The 18299-nt window shown below is 46.4% G+C and overlaps 1 protein-coding gene across 2 annotated transcripts in view; it reads right to left on the reverse strand.

The window, feature by feature from the left end:
• PIK3R4 (phosphoinositide-3-kinase regulatory subunit 4) overlaps window positions 1-18299 on the reverse strand; it is a 57016-nt gene that overhangs the window by 14081 nt on the left and 24636 nt on the right. For both annotated transcript variants that reach the window (XM_087712934.1, XM_087712935.1), the window contains exons 12-14: window positions 17212-17411; window positions 15214-15424; window positions 9252-9417 (exon numbers count right to left, since the gene is read on the reverse strand). In XM_087712934.1, the coding sequence (XP_087569060.1) occupies window positions 9252-9417; window positions 15214-15424; window positions 17212-17411 (577 nt within the window). The remainder of the gene's footprint in view (window positions 1-9251; window positions 9418-15213; window positions 15425-17211; window positions 17412-18299) is intronic.

The following is an 18299-nucleotide window of genomic DNA, read 5'->3' on the forward strand; positions in this document are numbered from 1 at the left end:
CCAGCCAGCCATGCCTGCCCTCCCACTACGGTAGTCCATGTGGATCCCGGATAGCACAGGAAGCACCAGAATGCTCAGTAAGTGCAGGAAGTGGTGGAAAACAGCGCTGGTGAAGGAAAGTCCATGCACAGCTGGGCATGCTTGGCGACAGGAGGAGGCATGGTGCGATGGGGCTGTTTTGTCCCTCCTTACCTTGTGCGAGCTGCTCCATTGCCCATTTCACCATTGCAGTCCACCCCACAGAGCTTTCCTCACCCATCAACGCCCAGATGCCCTCGCTTCTCCCAAGCATTTTTTTGCCTCGTGATGTCCAGCTCTGTCACGTTTCTTGCCATTGTGTGCAGGAAAATGAAAGTTTGTGTGGGACTAAAAAAAATATCACTCAATTCCAACTTTGCTAGATTTTTTTTCTTTCATGAGAAGTTGGAATTGATTGGTTGAACTTTTTTTTAGCTTCCACAAACTTTCATTTCCCTGCACACGATGGTGAGAAAAGTGATGGAGCTGGACATCAGGTAGGCAAAGAAATGCTTGGGGAATTTGAGGAAAGCGAGGGCATCTGGGCAGTGGTGGGTGGGGAAAACTCTTCTGCCCACAAAGAAAAGAGAAGGGGAAGAGAAGAGATGGTAGGAGCTTGTCTTGCTCCATATGCCCCAATGAAAGTCAGCGACAGCCCAGCTGCTTCCCTTCCCCGCAAAGCATAGCGAGGCCATGGGCCGCATGGAAGGGAGTAGGGAATACAGGCAAGCGGGCCTGGCCATGGGGACCACTGGAAAGGCTAGGGGGAAGACAGGTAAGCATGGCGAGGCTGAATGGAAGGGAGTAGGGAAGGCAGGCCAAGCGGGTCTGGCCACAGTGAGTGCCAGGAAAGCTGCAAGGAAGGCCGCAAAGAAGGCAAGCAAGCATGTCAGGGCTGCGTGGAGTAGGAAAGGCAGTTAAGTGGGTCTGGGCATGGGGATTCTGGGGAAGGCCACAAGGAAGGCAGCGAAGCATGGCAGGGCTGTGTGGAGTAGGGAAGGCAGGTAAGCGGGCCTAGACATGGGGAACGTGGGGAAGGCCGTGGGGTAAGGCAGGCAAGTATAGTGGGGCAGCAGGAAAGGGAATAGGGGAAGCAGGCAGGACGTTGAGCTAACTAGGCCACGACTCACAGGCTTACGTACCCAGGCAGGCAGATCAGGGCCACTCAGTTGGGCCGCAGCAGGCACCACGTAGGAAGACAGGCAAGCCACAGAGACTGTGTGGTCAACACAAATGAGGAGACGCACAGTGTGCTCTGCCAGGGAGGCAAGATGAGGAGTGACTAGGTGGGATGGGGCAACCAGGCAGGGTGAGCGGGCGGGCAGTGAGGCAAACAGTGAACGGGGTGAACGGCGACCAGGCAGGTATGGGTGGAGCCAGCCAGAGGTAGTATTCGCTGGTTTTCCAGACTATTCAAAATTTCTACTACCAGTTCACCTGAACTGGTCTGAGCTGGCTGAATGCCACCTGGGCTTGTGATCAACCTGATTTTATGACATTTTTTGTAGAGGTCATTAAGCAACGTGGCTGTTAAATAAATGAGGCAGTTAAGTAAAATCATTGTTCTCAATGATTTTTTTTTTTGCCAGAAATTGGAAACAAATGTTGGTTCCCATTAAAAAAAACCTCATAAATTGTGATGACGAGACCAAGGGTGCCCCAAATAGCAGTATATGTAAGCTGGTTGCCAAGTGTTCAAAATGCATTCATATGATCAGGCATCACAACTTGGAGTTTTGGTTTTAAGCACCTTTTGGGATGTTCCTTGTAACTTAGAATGGTTTCTAAGCTACTGGTCATTAAGTGAACACTACCTGTAATGAGGGGGGATTCAGAGGTGAGCACTTTTTTTTGCAGAAACTTCATTAATGACATCTGTATCTTCACTATTAATATAAACTTTAAGAACAGGAATGTTCCAAAAAGCATCAGAGCACTGAGGCAGGGATTATTGTAGTTGGAACGAACAGAGGAACTAATATTAGTGTTTATTATAGGCTCACTATTATTTCATACTTATTTATAATTATTGTATTTTTGCATTGTACAGTGGGACCTTGAGTCATGAATGGTTCAGACCACGACCAAATCAGTTTCCGACCAAAAAATTCACAATTTATTTAACTCTGATCACGAACACATACTCAGGTGGCAATCAAATGTGGCTGTAGCTGATTTCCCATTCTGCGCCATAGAGAAAGACCGTTGGCTTACCTGAACGGTCGTTCTCGGGGCACTGCGAAGAGAGCCCAAATGCTGGGTTAACACAGCCTATCTGCCCTTGGACTGAGTGATGTTTTTCTTGACCACGCCTCCCTTTGCCTGCACATGCTCAATTCGAAAACGAAGGAACCGTCCTGTAATCAATTACAGTCAATACAGCCACATCGTTCAAAATACAAACACCCGGGTGGGTTTGGGCTCTCTTCGCAGTGCCCCGAGAACGACCGTTCAGGTAAGCCAACGGTCTTTCTCCAGTGCACTGCTCAGAGAGCCCAAATGCTGGGACATGCCCAAGCTATTGAGTCCCAGGGTGGGGAAGCGCCGAAGCCTCTGGCATTTCAGCCACTCTTTGTAATACTCTTCTGCCAAAGGAGGCTTCGGCTGAGGCAAAGGTGTCAATCTTATAGTTTCTAATAAAGGCCGTGGGGGAAGCCCAGGTGGCCGCTCTACAAATGTCTAGGATAGAGGCCTGGGTTGCCCAGGCTGCAGACGTTGCAGCGCTCCTGGTGGAGTGAGCGGTGATTCGTCTTGGAGCCGTCTTGCCCTGGTGCTCATATGCCAGTTTGATGCAAGCACGTAGCCAACGTCCCACAGTGTAAGAGGAGACCTTGCAGCCCAGGGACGCAGGGAAGAAGGAGACAAAGAAGCCTCTGACCGGCGGTAGTCCTTTGTTCTCTTTACATACGTGCGCACGGCCCGTCTCACGTCCAGCTTGTGCCACTCACGCTCCTTAGGGTGAGAAGGATGGGGACAGAAGTTGGGCAAAATAAGCTCTTGAGTCCTGTGGAACAGAGAGTTAATTTTCGGAGCAAATGACGGATCAAGTCTCAATATTACTCTGTCCGGGTGAACTACGCACAAATCCTCCCTGACAGAGAGTGCAGCAAGCTCGGCTACCCTGCGAGCGGATGTAATGGCCACCAGGAAAGCGGTTTTGATGGTGAGGTAGCGCAGACTGGTCTTTTTCAAAGGCTCAAATGGGGCTTTGGTCAGGGCCTTAAGCACAAATGGAAGATCCCATGACGGATACCGGTGAACAGTTGGAGGGCTGATGTTCGCTGCTCCCTTGAGAAAGCTCTTGATCTGGGGGAGCTGACTCAGCGAGCGAGAGGAGCCCTTTGCCAGGATGGTAGACAACACTGCAACCTGGCGTCTGAGGGTGCTGACTGCAAGGCCCTTATCCAGACCCTCTTGCAAAAAGTCTAGGGTCTGGGGGATCGAGGCTGAGGAGGCCTCTATGTTCCTAGACTTGCACCACCGTGAGAAGGCGGCCCAGGTGGCATCGTAGATTCTAGTCGTAGAGGGCTTCCTGGACGCTTGGATTGTTCGAATGACCTGGTCAGAGAATTTTTGCTTTCTCAGGAGCTCCCCTTCAAGTGCCAAACGGCTAGCTGCAGCCACTGGGGCTCCGGATGGGTGATGGCCCCCTGGCTGAGGGCAATCTTGTCCCGGGGGATTCTCCAAGGTCTTTGAACTGAGAGGCTGACCAGGTCTGCGTACCAGGGCCTTCTGGGCCAGAAAGGAGCCACCAGAATGAGGTCTGCCTTTTCGGTCAGGAGCTTGTTCACCACTTGAGGGATGAGCGGAAGTGGAGAGAAGGCATACAGAAGTCCCTGAGGCCACGCTGACCTCAGAGCATTTGTTCCCTCCGCCTGGGGCGAGTGGTAGCGACTGAAGAAGTGTGGGAGCTGTGTGTTGTTGTGTGTGGCAAACAGGTCTACCTGTGGCTTGCCGAACCTCCTCACGATCTGCTGGAACAGGTCCGGGTGCAGGCGCCACTCCGAGTGGTCGATGCGTTGGCGGCTCAGCCAGTCTGCTTCCCAGTTGCTTACGCCGGAGATGTGATCTGCACTGAGAGAAGCCAGATGACGTTCCGCCCACCTGCCCAGCGCTTCTGCCTCGAGCATGAGGGCCTTTGATCGAGTGCCCCCTTGCCGGTTTATGTGCGCTTTTGTCGCCACATTGTCTGTCATCAACAGTACGTGAGCCCCTCTTACTAGAGATGCGAACTTTCTCAGCACTAGGCGAGCTGCCCTCAGTTCCAGCCAATTGATGCTGTGGGCGGCCTCCCTCTGAGTCCATCGGCCTTGAGCTAGGTGGCCCTGACAGTGGGCGCCCCACCCCAGGAGGCTGGCATCCGTGGTGACAATTAGTCTCTCCGGCTCCTTGAACAGGCAGCCCTTCCTGACTGCCTTGGACCTCCACCATGCCAGAGACCGGATCACCTTTCGTGGGAGCCGAACCCGCCTGAGTGAGTTGCTGTTCCTGGCTCTCTGCACTGGCAGCAGAAACCACTGCAGCTCCCTGGCGTGAAGGCGAGCCCAGGGAACCACCCCCAGGCACGAGATCATTATCCCTAGGAGCTGGGACAGCTGAATGATGGGTACCGACCTGGCAAGGCTGCAGTGCTTCACTCTGCGTCTCAGGTTCGACAGCCGGTCTGGCGAAAGAAATACCTGGCAGGAGGTGGAGTTGATGACCGCACCCAGGTGCTGTATACAGGTGGATGGTCGGAACTGGCTCTTCTCCATGTTGACAGAGAAGCCATGGTACTGCAGGGTCTGCACAGTTAGAGAAACATCGCGGTGTGCCTGCTTGGTGGTGAGAGAGTGAATGATTATGTCGTCTAAATAACATTCCAGACGAACCGGATGGTTGCGGAGATGAGCCGCTAGCACTGCCAGAATTTTGGTGAATGTTCTGGGCGCAGATGATAGCCCGAAGGGAAGAGCCCTGTACTGGAAATGCTTCCCTTCCGCGTAGAACCTCAGGAACCGCCTGTGGGCCACATGGATGGGGACATGCAGGTAGGCCTCTTTGAGATCTATTGATGTCAATAGGTCCCCCTCCCTCACACAGCCCAGGATGGAGTGACTGCATCTTGAACCTCTTGTAAGCCAGATGCTGATTTAGGCTCTTGAGGTCCAAGATGGCCCTCCACCCCCCTGAACTTTTGGGCACTAGGAAGAGGATCGAATAGAAGCCCCTCCCCTGCTGATCCCTGGGGACTGGCTCTATCGCCTCTATCTCTAGGAGATGGCAGATTTCTGCCCTCATGCGTTCCCTCTTTTCTGGGTTCCTGGGGGTAGGACAGCGGATAAACTTTCTTTGGGGAAAGGATAGGAAGTCCAGGAGAAGGCCCTTGCGAATGGTGTTGAGGACCCACTTGTCCGATGTTATCTCCTCCCACCTGTCGGCATACAGCCGTAGCCGACCCCCGATGGGGGGATCCCTGTGACCGTCACTTTCCCTTACGAAAGGGCCGGGATCCACCACTGTTGTTTCCTCCTCCTTGGAATGGTCTCCGAAAGGAAGACTGGGATTGGTTGGCACGAGCCCCGAAGGATCTGTCTTGGTGCCTATCCCCCCCTGCCTGAAAGGGCCTCTGATAGGAGGAAGGGTGAGAAGATTGCCCTGTTTCCTGGCTCCTGTAGGGTCTCTTACGAAAGGACCCCGCCCCTTTTCGGTCACCCCTTTTAAAGGTTGCCGGAAGGATCTTGCGTTTGTCCTTGGTTTCGGTGACAAACTTGTCCAGGGCCTCTCCAAACAGAAAGCCCCCTTTAAATGGGGCCGATGCCAGCTTCCATTTAGCCTTCATTTCGGCCTGCCAGTGCCTGAGCCATAGGAGGCGGCGGGAGGTGATATTGGAAGCTAGAGCCCTGGAAGAGAATTTTGCTGCTGTCAAGGTGGCATCCGCCGGATACTCGACAGCGGTAATAATCTTGGTTAGCTCATGGCGCCACCTAGATTTCCTGGGCGGGGGTCTGGACCTGAGTTGGCGCAGCCAGAATAGGGTGGCCCTAATAAAAAAGGAGGCAGAGGTGGATGCCTTGATGGCCCAGGCAGACGCCATGTGTGTTTTCTGACATGCCTTTTCTGACCTCTTATCTTCTGCCTTAAGTCCCTCTAGGAGCTCAGCTGGCAGGTTGGAATTGGAAGTCAGAGACACGACTGAGGCATCTACTTCTGGGGATTTGAGGATTTCCTCCATTTTATCTTCTACTGCATATAGAGTTCTATCCCCCCCACTGGGGTTGGTCAGGGTGCCTGGCTGTAGCCACTGGCGCTGTACCGCGTCCATAAATAGGTCTGGCACAGGAATAACCTCGGGAGTTTCTACTGTCTCTTTGAACAACCCATGCTTAAGATCCTTGGAAGTGGAAGCCTGAGAGGCCTCAGGTCTGGAAGTGGGGCCTAACTCTGTGGCCGTCATGGCTTTGTGCAAGATAGACTTGAATAATGATGGTTGAAACAGGCCAGAGAATTTTGGCTTGTCAGGGGTGGGGTTTTCGTCTTCGGAAAGGGCGAAAATCTCCCCTTCTTCCTGCTCAGAACTTGATAACCCAGAGTGAGAGGGGCTTGAAGATGGGGAGGAGGATACAGGCTCCTTAGAGGTGGAGGCCCTAGGTTTGCGTTTCTCCTTTGGGGCCTTGCCCTTGCGAGAGCCCTTGCGCTTAATGCCTTCAGCTATCCCTTGGGAGATGGCTAAGGCAATTACCTCCCTCATTTCATCCGAGAGAGCAGGACTTTTCCCCCTTTTTTTCTTTTGCTTACTGGGCCTGCGCTGGCTAGGCCTGCCTGAGCTGGATCCACCCTTCCCAAAGGGGGAATTCTGGACAGAATCTCGTTCCTCTCCGATGGAGGAGCTAGGGGAGTCGGGGTACCCCCAAGGTGCTTCAGGAGATGGATCCCTGGATGCATAGTTATCCCCAGACAAGAATTCACTGTCCCCGGGGGATTGGGCCTCACGATCAGGGGAAGCTGACTCCCTGCTGCGACGGTCTGGGCTAGGTTCTGGCTGAAGGGGCCTTGAAACCTCCCTGGGATCCACTGTGGCTCTTGGAGAAGACCTTTCAAGTGAGCCTTTGTGCCCTTTGCCTTTATTTACCGAGGGATCCAGCTTGCAGCGCTTGCTGGAGGGCCCCACCTGATCCCCTAAGGCCTCCCTGCATTCCTCAGCCATTTCAGGTCCCCACGAGGCCTGGAAGATAGCTGGAGTTGGGATGGGCACGCGCTGGCCTTTGCAGTCCAAAAGCGCTGGCAGAATCTCCAGGAGGGAAGGGCCGCCTTGGGGTCGGATTTCCTTCCTCCCACCGCCCTCGGTTCCCCGAGACTTAGCTTATTTTCCAGAGGGAGAGACTAGCTGGCTTCCCAGACTAGCCCCCAGCCTCCCCGCGGCGTTCTGCAGTCGTTGAGGGCTCGCTGAGGCTCCGTTGGCTGGCTGGGCTCTTCTTGCTGCCTTGTTCCTAGCACGCTCTGAGCTCTGCCGCTCTGCCCGGTGAGTCGGAGCGATCCAAAATGGCGGGGGGTGCGCACGCAGCCGCTTCCCGCTCTTTCCAGCCCTGAAGGTGTGCGAAGGCTCCAGCCGTCGCTGCTGTTGCCGGGCAAAATGGAGCAGGCGAGGGAATCCTAGCAATCCGGCTCACCTGCTTTAGAGCCTTCTCAGAGCCTTGCTGGACTTTTCCTCCCCCTGGGACACCCCTGTTCCAACAGGGAACTTGGTTTATCCCACTAATTGCTCCCTTGCTAGCCAGCCCCCGCTGTGCAAGCCTTTTCAACCCCCTGCAGTGCTTGCAATTAGCAACAGCAGGGAAAACCCGGCAGCCCTTCTCTTAAAGCGACAGAAGCCTCACTGGAGGCAAATAGACAGACCTGATGTAGAAGCGTGATTTCCTCTATCTGAGAATTTAAACGTGGTCCAAATTGGGAAACTTTTTCCAGCCTTTCTGCTCTTAGACTGGAGCTCTCCCAAAACAGCCCTAACTCGGGCGGACTGAGTTTTCGAATTGAGCATGTGCAGGCAAAGGGAGGCGTGGTCAAGAAAAACATCACTCAGTCCAAGGGCAGATAGGCTGTGTTAACCCAGCATTTGGGCTCTCTGAGCAGTGCACTGGAGAAAGTCCTGATCTGCTGAATTCCACATGTTAAAGTTACCCTTTATCTCATTCTCACTGGCTTCTAGCTTGTTTTGTAATTAACTTTTTCCCCAGCCAGGCAGCCTCTCCCTCTCTCTTTTTCCTCCCAGGGAGACCCCACATGATACTGCAGAAGCCTCAATCGCAGCTTTTTTGTTACTCTTGTTTTGTGCATGTGGCAAGGGTTGGGAATAGAGCCAAGCAAGCTCTGCAGTTGGGAATTCCAGTAGTTTGGAAGCCAGGATCTCCTCCTGCCTCCCCTCCTCTCAGTCCTCCAGGAGCTGCAAAGAGCGGCAGCCTCTGCCTCAGCAGGCCGGTGACAGAAAGGCTCAGCTTTGAAGCATGGAAGGAGGGCGTGTATTGGGCCATTTCTCCTTGCCAGAGCTTTCTTGCAGAGAGGAAGGCAGGAGGAGCACTGCAGAAACCAGCCAGCCCAGTCCAAGCCCTCCTGCCCAGGTTGTGGAAGAGCCAGGTCCCTAAGAAGGCTGAGAGGAAGGCAGGAGGAGCTAACAGTGTTATTAAAGGATTTTCAGGAGTTCTATGGCATTATTAACCTTTTTTGTGCTTTAAAATCTTTTTTTAAAAAATTATAAATAATTTGTAGGGGTCTGGAACGGATTGATCATATTTACATACAATCCAATGAGAAAATTAGATTCGGATTACAACCAAATCGGGTTGCAATCAAGATTGTGGAACAAATTGTGGTTGTAACCTGAAGTCCCATTGTATTACTATATTTCCTTGTTTGTAAGCCACTTAGAATTAAACTGAAGGGGCATAAAGTCTTCATAAATAAACCAGTATTTAAATTTTTTATCTCTATAATTAAGCAATTATCTATAATGCAGAAAACTGTAATACCTCAAATTGACCTAATGAAGTAGGACTATGTACGGTATCATAATATTAAAAAATTAAAATGCCTTAGTTTTACATACAAAAAAAGACAGTTTTCTCAAATATTGTAAGCATGCTTCTCCCTCATGATCGCCAACTATATTTTCTATTCATTTTTCTATGCTTTTTAATTTCATAAACTATATGGTAGATACTCCTAGAATTAAATCTGCATCTCTACATATTATAAATTACCTAGTGGTTGTTGTTTTGCCTTCCATTTTATGACTGTCCCAAATTTTCACTGTTCCATCATTTGAGCACGTAGCAAAAATTGAATGTTCATCAGAGACTCTAATACGATTCACTGCAGACTTGTGCTCATGCAGATGAGCAACCAGAAGCCCTTTGGGATGCCAACCTAAAGCCAGAGTAAAATGTATTTTTCATTTATTCAATAAAAGTATGAAGGATTCTTGCCTGCTTGCTTTTCCACAATCTCATGAAGGCATTATAAAACACACAACTAGGTAGATAATATAAAATGCAAATATTAGTAAGCACACGCATAGCTGTGTATTACTTAATCCTGTCTCTCTGAAACTGAAACATATTAGGCAGAGACTTACCATAATCACCAACGTATATAGTTCTTTTTTTATTGAAAAGTTTTAATAAATTTTACAAATATTTCCCCCCTCTTCCCTCCCTCCACCCCCACCCTACCCCCTGCCACCCCTCCACACACCCCAACTTCCCAGAGCAAAATACAGGGTATAAACATTTAATAATCATACACTAACATAAGCTAACTAACTATAGTTCTTATATACAAATACTGAAATAATATAGACAGTGGAATTATTGATAAGGTCACAAGACAAATCTATTTCTTTACTTTCCTTTTCCCTTTCCCCATTCCATTTAATCTAAATATGGCAATACATCAAAATACCATGAAGAACTGCAACAATTTTAAGTACATAAAGTAACTAGATGAGGGAGGTAGTCTGTGTCAAAATAGAATATTGTGGAGTATTTGATTTAGAATTAGACTACAATTTTCTGCAGCTCTAATAGGATAATGTAATGCAGCAGAACTTCATTCAACTGGGAACTATTTACTCAGAATTCCTTGTTTATGTCACAAATGGTGGCTCTTTATAGTGGTGGGCGAAAGTTGTGAACTCTTTAGAATATCCACAACCCTACAATAAAGGTAATCCTTAGTTACTAACTGCCCCAGAACCAACTCTTCTCAGCTATGATAATGATGAAAAATAATTCTGCAATCAATGCCCACAAGTTGTCTTGTGCCTGACTCATCATGGACAGATACCTCAATATTCTCCTGTAAAATTTCCAGGTGCAATCAGAACTCTTTTTATCTTTGAGAACTTTTTTATTTTTCTTTAAAAAAAAAACACAAATATGTCATCATTTGTCAATCATTAAGACATTGAAGTACAATTTTTTTTTGTTGTGTATACCCCTCCCTCCCTCCATCCCCCCATCCCCCCTCCTCCTTCCCCCCCCCCGACTTCCCAGAACCCGTACACGGTATGGATTTTTAACTAACACAGTCTAAAATCTATTGAGAAAAAAGAAATAAAGAAATTAATAACATTCTAGATTGAACTTAGCTTCTTCTTACTGAACTGACTTTTAACAGTTTAAATCATTTCTGATCTTAAGCATAGGCTAACTGGAATTTCTTAGTCCCGTATTTATTTTGTATATAGTCAATCCATTTTTTCCAGTCTCGTTTATATCTCTCATTTGAATAATCTTTGAGATATGCCGATATTTTAGCCATTTCAGCTAAGTTTGTTACTTTCAATGTCCATTCTTGGATTGTAGGCAAATCTTCCTTAATCAGAACTCTTGTTATCCCATAAAGAATGTGAGCCATCTGAGTCCTGAGACTACAAACCAACTTCAGTCCGTATGTTTCTACTACCACTTAATGGTTACGATGAAGTTTTTTTTGTGTAATTCATTATTTTTCTCAAATAATATTTTTATTAACGCCAGAATATTTCATCTTTCCATAGAATACTGTTGTGGTGGCTTACCAAATCATCTAGGGGATCTATGGGAAACTTGAAACAACAGCATATAATTTCCCAAGAACGATAGTTTACTTTCTGTATTCTCCCATGCCCAATACCCTTAGAGACATTGACATGAAAGACCTGCAAACACTTTTTCACAGACCTGACTTCCTTTGCAACCTTCTGAACACTGCATATATCGTCTTTGGAATTTTTTTTGTTGGATAACCATTAGAAAGAGTAATAATAATACTGCATTTTCTTTTCTTGTACACTTTCTGTCCTAAATTGGTGAAGGCCCAAGTCTGCCGCAAAAATTTTAATGCCTTTTCTAGTTGTAGGAGCATTTGAAGTTGTTTTTCCTCATCACCCAGTGTCATCACTTAACTTCACTTCTACAACCCTGCATCATAAAGTGCAGATTCTCATGGTAACAATCAACACATCTATTTTAATACAGCCGAATTCCTAAGTCATGATTATTATCTCATTAAGTGAAAAGTTTGAATTTAACTCACTGTCTTGAAAGTTGAATAACTTAGGGGCTTCATATAATTTTTCTAACAAGGTAGTGAATGTGTTCATTAAAGATATGATGTAGTATATTCTTCAGAATGTTGTTTGCTTAAGTAGAATAACTTTAATAGGGCTCATTATGTCACTGTACATCAAATACTTCAGGACATGGATAGTTCTACAGAATTCACAAACTTTCTCCCACCACTGTAGGTCCATACACTTCCTGTATTCTGTAATTTTCTCCTAGAGGCTTTCAAATTTGCAAAGGTATTCTCATTCTCAACAGAAAGAACATTTTATAAATTCCTCACTTTCTCTTTCCTCCATTAGTATTAATGACAAAGTTCTTAGATACAGAAATTTCATGTTGACTATGTAGCACTTATGGAAGACAAACTATAGCAATTTTATCTTGTCAAAAATGATTCTATGCAGAACAGCTCCTGCACCAACAAAAGCAGTTAAACCTTTTAAAACTAGCTTGAAATAAGAATTATGAATTTCTGATACATGTCACTTTTAAACTTTTCTAATAATATATGAAATAATCAAAATAATTATTTTATAATAAAAATAATTTGGTCAATAATGTCATAATTTATGCTGGGTATCTTTCATTTTCTAAGACCATTCTCACTTTGCATATGGTTTTCTTCTTGGAATAGCAGAAGTTTCATATGGATTAATATGAGCTTAAAATACTATATATCATAGTGATGGCAAATTGTCACGTGGAAACATCGCACACACACAAGCTTGTCAGGGCCATGCTCTGGAAAAAACGAACTACTGGGTTCTAGCACATATGCGTGCCTAGTGATCAGCAGGTGCAGGATGGTTTCAGCACTGACACGAGCGCGAAAGGATCACACTCGGGAAAAGCTGAATTTCCAGGTTCTGGTACGCATGTGCACCTGACAACCAGCTGGTTGATGCGCATGCACACACCGGTTTTCAGCACTGCTGTCCATGTGAAGGACAGGTGATTGTAAGACTATTTCTATAAATACGTTTTAGTACAAGGAACATTGTTAATATTCATTTAACTAGTTGCAAAATGGCAATTAAGAAAATGTTATGTCATCTAGACCTTTGGTTATTTATAGCTGACAATCATTTTCATAATTTTTTTGAGATTATATTGTAGATTATTTTAATCTTATACCATGTTTTACCAGGGTCTTATTTTCCTTTGACCCCCCCCCCAAATTTTGCTTGGGCCTTATCATCGGGGGGGGGGGGGTTATTGTTTTGGAGTTGCCGGGTGGCCGCTCTCTTGCGAGTGGGCGCCCGAAGAGCTGGGCACAGCCTCAGGGGCAAACGGCTGTGTTGCGCTGTCACAGCAGTGCAACAATGCCACCATGAGGTGACCACACTCATGAACAGCCGCCCAGCAATGCCCCTTTCCAGCCAGGCAGAGCACCATTCACCGACCCAGTAATATCCCAAAGGTGTTAAGCCGCGTTCGGCTCTGCCCGGCTGGAAAGAGAGGTTGAACGAGCATTTGTTCTGCCTCCAGCTCACGTGCCTCCCTGCCTCACCATACCAAACTCTCCCTGCAGGGCTGGGCCAGGGCGCCGGCGCCGCCTGCTACCACCGCCGCCATCATGCTCCGAGCATAACCAGCTTCCAAACTCCAGAGATCTGCTGCCGAGTCTTCTTGCAGGGGCCGCTCCGGGACTACGCTCTATCCAGACCACAACCACGGAGCATAGTCCCAGAGCAGCCGCTGCCAGAAGACTCAGCAGCGGATCTCCGGAGTTTGGAAGCCGGTTATGGTTGGAGCATGGTGGTGGCAATGGGGCGGCGGTGGGATAGCAGCGCTGGCGGCACCCTGGCCCAGCCTTGCAGGGAGAGGGCATGGGGAGGCAGGGAAGCACGTAAGCTGGAGGCAGAAGAAGTGCTCGCGCAACCTCTCTTTCCAGCCGGGCAGAGCATCACACGGCTTACCGCCTTTGGGATATTACTAGGTCGGTGAATGGTGCTCTGCTTGGCTGGAAAAGGGTGCCAGGCGGCTGCTCATGAGAGCAGCTGCCCGGCAACCTCCCGCTCCAGCTGGGCACAGCACCACCCACCAACCTAGCGGTATCCCAAAGGCGTCAAGCAATGTGGGCACCTTTGCCTCCCCTCCCCCCCGGCTCCTGCGCTTTTGCACCTTTGGGATATCGCTAGGTTGGTAAGTAGCGCTCTGCCTGGCTGGAGGGAGGGTTGTCCAGGGAGCTTATTATTGGGGGAGGGTATATATTTTTTCACAAAGGAAAAATATGGCATGGTCTTATCAGGACATGTCATAATTTTGGGGAAACACAGTAATATATTTTGAAGTTTTCTTATGATAAAATGGCAGACACTCTTAAGCCAATGTTCTTATGTAGAAAATGTACTAATTCAAAAATATCCACATAAGCATAAATGTCAGTTGTAATTATCAGGAAATCCGTAATCTGCTATACACCTTTTGATACTTAATATATTAAGATTAGATAATATATAGGGGTAATTACTATTGCTTAACCAGAAAATAAGCCTAACGTGATTTTAGTGTGCTTCTAATATAAGCCCTACCCCAAAAATATATCTCAGTTAAGATCGCCATCAGCCATGTGTGTGTGTGTGACCAGCACAGAAGTTGGCTCCAGCCCGTGCAATGCAGGTGAGTTGAGTACCCTTCCAAGCAGCAAGCAGAGGCATGTAGGCAATCTGGATGTCCTGCAAGAAAGCCAAAAGTTGATGGCTAGAGTGGGCAGCCAGCTGCGGGAGGTTCCTCTCTGTGGGTTGACATCAGCAGCAGTTGGAAGCAGAGGCGCAGGGGGAAGGCATGTGATCAAGGTACGCCATGCGGACTGCAGGCAAGCCAAGGGAAGGTAGGACAGAATGGGCAACTGGCTGCGGGAGGCTCATCTTTGTGTCTCTAAGGTTGCCTGCAGCCCATGCGGCATGTCTGGATCATTTGTCTTCCCTCCTGTGCCTCTGCCTCCATCTGCTGCTTGGACAGGTAATCAATTGACCTGCTCTGCATGGGCTGTGCAGTCCCAGAGTGACCTGATCAAGGAGCCAGAAGGTGGTGGCTGCTGCCAAACAGTCTCAGATCCCATGTGCTTGCCACTTGTGAGCGCTGGGGTGGGATGCCCAGCCGGTCTGATTACCCTGATATTGTGTTTCCCCCCCAAATAAGCTCTAATGCTTATTTTGGAGCCAAAAAATATAAGGCCGAGTCTTATTTTTGGAAAAACACAGTATATTATAAAACATATCCTTGTTCAAAAACTTCAGATCATGGTCTAAAAAGAAAGGAAAAGGTATCTGAGAACTGGACATCAGAAATATGGACATGAGAAATATGAAACTATGGCTATTTTAGCCCAGAAGCAACTACCTAACTTGATGTATTAAAGACTGGTGGATGAGATTAAATAGTCTGAGAATTTCATATCTTCTAGGCAAGTGCTTATTACATTCACACATCAGTTACAGCTAGAACAAGCAAGTGGCATTTTATCACTTTAGACTTTATTGTAAAAAAACATAAGAAGTGGAATTTCTCTTTTTCAAAATCTGCTGCTATCTCAGCAGGACTAAAATCCCATGTTATGTTACCTTCATAGCTTTTTAAACATAGCTGTTTAAGAATACACTGGTATTACCTGGGGGTGGTGGCTTTGTCTCCCATTCTGCATTCTCCATCATCTGTTTTGCTATTCTTTCTGCATTGCATTGTTCACGCTTCTGCTGTATTAGCTGTTGAAGTTCAGTTTTACAAGTAGTAATGCGCAGTTGGTATGTAGAAGGGGAAATTACACTGCTTATAACTTGTATAATTGGTTTTCTGACTTGGATAGCTTGTCCATCTGCTGCCTGAAAGCCATACATAAATCATGTTGGATAATCGCATGATATATAGTTAAAAAACAGATAGCTTCTAAGGTTTTGCATTAGAAATCTGCTTGCATGATTTTTTATCACTTCAATTTGAGTCCATTGTTTCTATATAACAGTAAAAAAAATGCCCCAAGCTATCTAGGTTCATTATTTACAATGACTGATATAGAGATCCAAGCATAAGCAATCATGAATGAGCATTAAGGATTTTCTTTGTATGAAGTGATTCAATGACATTTAGAAATGCATTTCTTTATGTTCAATGAATAGTAGCAAGTTTTCTGAAAAAATGTCTATCATCACAGTAACTGAGAAAATGTGCTCTGATGTTCACCAAGTAGACAAGGAAAAATGTGCCACAGGTGCCACGTGGAGCCATATTTGCCAGCATGCAAGCTGTCAGCTCCAGCGCACACTAATTTCCAGGCTTCTGGAGGGCCGGGGAAAAGCGTTTTCTCCCTTCCCAGGCTTCAGGAAAGCCTCCGGAGCCTGGGGAGGGCAAAAAACAGGCCCAACGGGCCAAATGGAAGTTTGGAACAATCTTTTTCCGGCTTCCGGAGGGCCTCTGGTGGGCCAAGGGAGCCTGTTTTCACCCTCCGCAGGTTTCAGGAAAGCCTACAGAGCCTGAGGAGGGCAAAAACTCCCCCCCCAATATGTGCGGAGGGTATGTGTGTGCATGCATGCATGGGGGGTGCGTGCACATACGCAGGTGGGTTGGGCACATTCCATTGTGTGTGTGGGCACGCATGATAGTATGTACACGCACAATTTTGGCACACCTTTACAAAACGCACAATTTTGGCATGCCTTTTCAAAAAGGTTTGCCATCACTGGCCTAGGTTATGTTATATATGTGAAATACCTAGGTTTGTTTATGTGTGTGTGTGTGTGTGTGTGTGTGTGTGTACACATACATACATAGATACAAACACATTATTGGTGAAAGGCTTAGGTTATATGTGAACTGCACACTGTACTGTTTTGAGGGATATTGGATCAATGGCTTAGCTCTTCTGTGAAACTCTAAACTACATCAATCAGGGACCCAGGATCTAGATTACTGATCTTGAGATGACACAGGAGAAGTATTACTGTATTTTTCGGAGTAGAAGACGTACCTTTTTCCCTCAAAAAAGAGGCTGAAAATCTGGTGCGTCTTAATAACTGAATACAGCATTTTTTGCCTCCTGAAACCCTGCCCAATTCACCAAAATGGTGTGCATAGCATTTAGGAGGCTTTCAGGGTGCTCATAGGGGCTGAAGAGGGCAGAAATGACTGAAAAATGGGTTGTTTTTTTGCTCAATTTTGTTCCCCCCTCCCAGCCTCCAGCACTCTATAAGCCTCCTAAAGTGTATGCATGCCCTCTTTCTAACAAAAAAGGGGCCGGTTTTTGCTCATTTTTGGACCCTCCCAGGAGCACTCTACAAGCTTCCTAAAGGCTATTCGTGCCCTTTTTGGGTGGGTGGGGGGAAACAGGCCCGTTTCGTGAAAAAGGGGGCATTTTTGGGAGGTCTGCAAAAACTTTTTTTTTTAAATTGCCTTGTCAAAATCTTGGTGTGTCTTATACTCCAAAAAATATGGTATATATTCTTCTAGCAGCTGTTGGTTCTTCAGTTGGAAGCAACCAATTATCTGATTCATAGTTAACCAGAATTTGGCATTTACCCTCTTTATCACAGGTTCTGAGGTAGAAAAATTCTGAGACATTAAAATGACTTTTAAGGTTGAAACATAAAATTAATTAAAATATTCCTTCAAATACCTGTGGAGATGATGATAAAGGCACACAAATGCCAGCGGAGGATTCTGATCGAAGAGGTTTTCCAATTTGGATAGCTTCCTGGTCTGAGGTTTGGACATAGCCTTTGCTAAGGGGTTGCTGTATGCTAGAAGGTTCCAAAGAGCCAAACATACTCTTCCATTCTTCATTTACATTTGAATCTTGTTTTACATGTTTTCTAGCTAAAATCAGCAAGTCCCAAAAGAAGGATTACCATGAGACTGAACATGATGTACAGCAAAAAAATCCAGATTGATTGGAATCATTGCAGAATTAACATATATAGACTCACCCACCCTGATTTATTTTGAACAGATATTAAAGGGGAAAAGGCCAGTGCTGGATCAAATAAATCAGTGACTAAGAATTTGGACAAACGTTTCAGCCTAACATTAAATAACATTCATCTTAATCCCCAAAGGTACTCCATGTTTATAAAACAGTTAAACCATATAGACCTCAGACTATTTAATCTGTATTCAAAATGGACAGCTTAACCATAATGGTATATTATTTGCTACAATGCCACATATTGTTGGTTTGAAATTTAATTTCATTTTCAACAAGATATTAAAACACCAGCTATGTGCTCGGCATCCCGAACTGCAAGGGGTGAGGAATCATTCATTATTAAAGATTGCTTTTCACTTAATGAGACACATCTAGAAGAAGAATATTACAGGTAGTTCTTGATTTACAACAGTTCATTTAGTGACCATTCAAAGTTACAACGTCACTGAAAAAAAGTGACTTATAACCATTTTTCTCAGTTATGACGACTGCAGCACTCAGCTGGCCATGTGATCAAAATTCAGATTAACTCATATTTATGACAGCTGCTGTGTCCTGGGGTCCTTTGAACACCTTTTGCCATCTTCTGACAAGCAAAGTCAATGGGAAAGCCAGATTCACTTAACAATCATGTTGTTACCTTAACAACTGCAGTGATTTACTTAACAACTGTGGCAAGAAAAATCATAATGTGAGGCAAAACTTGCTTAACAAATGTTTCATTTAGTAAGATAAATTCTTGGCTCAATTATGGTCATAAGTCAAGGACTACCTGTATA

This window comes from Thamnophis sirtalis, unplaced genomic scaffold, assembly GCF_051295495.1.
Source record: "Thamnophis sirtalis isolate CommonGarterSnake01/CBP01778 unplaced genomic scaffold, rThaSir2_p1.2 scaffold_4, whole genome shotgun sequence".
In the NCBI taxonomy this organism is placed as follows: Eukaryota; Metazoa; Chordata; class Lepidosauria; order Squamata; family Natricidae; genus Thamnophis; species Thamnophis sirtalis.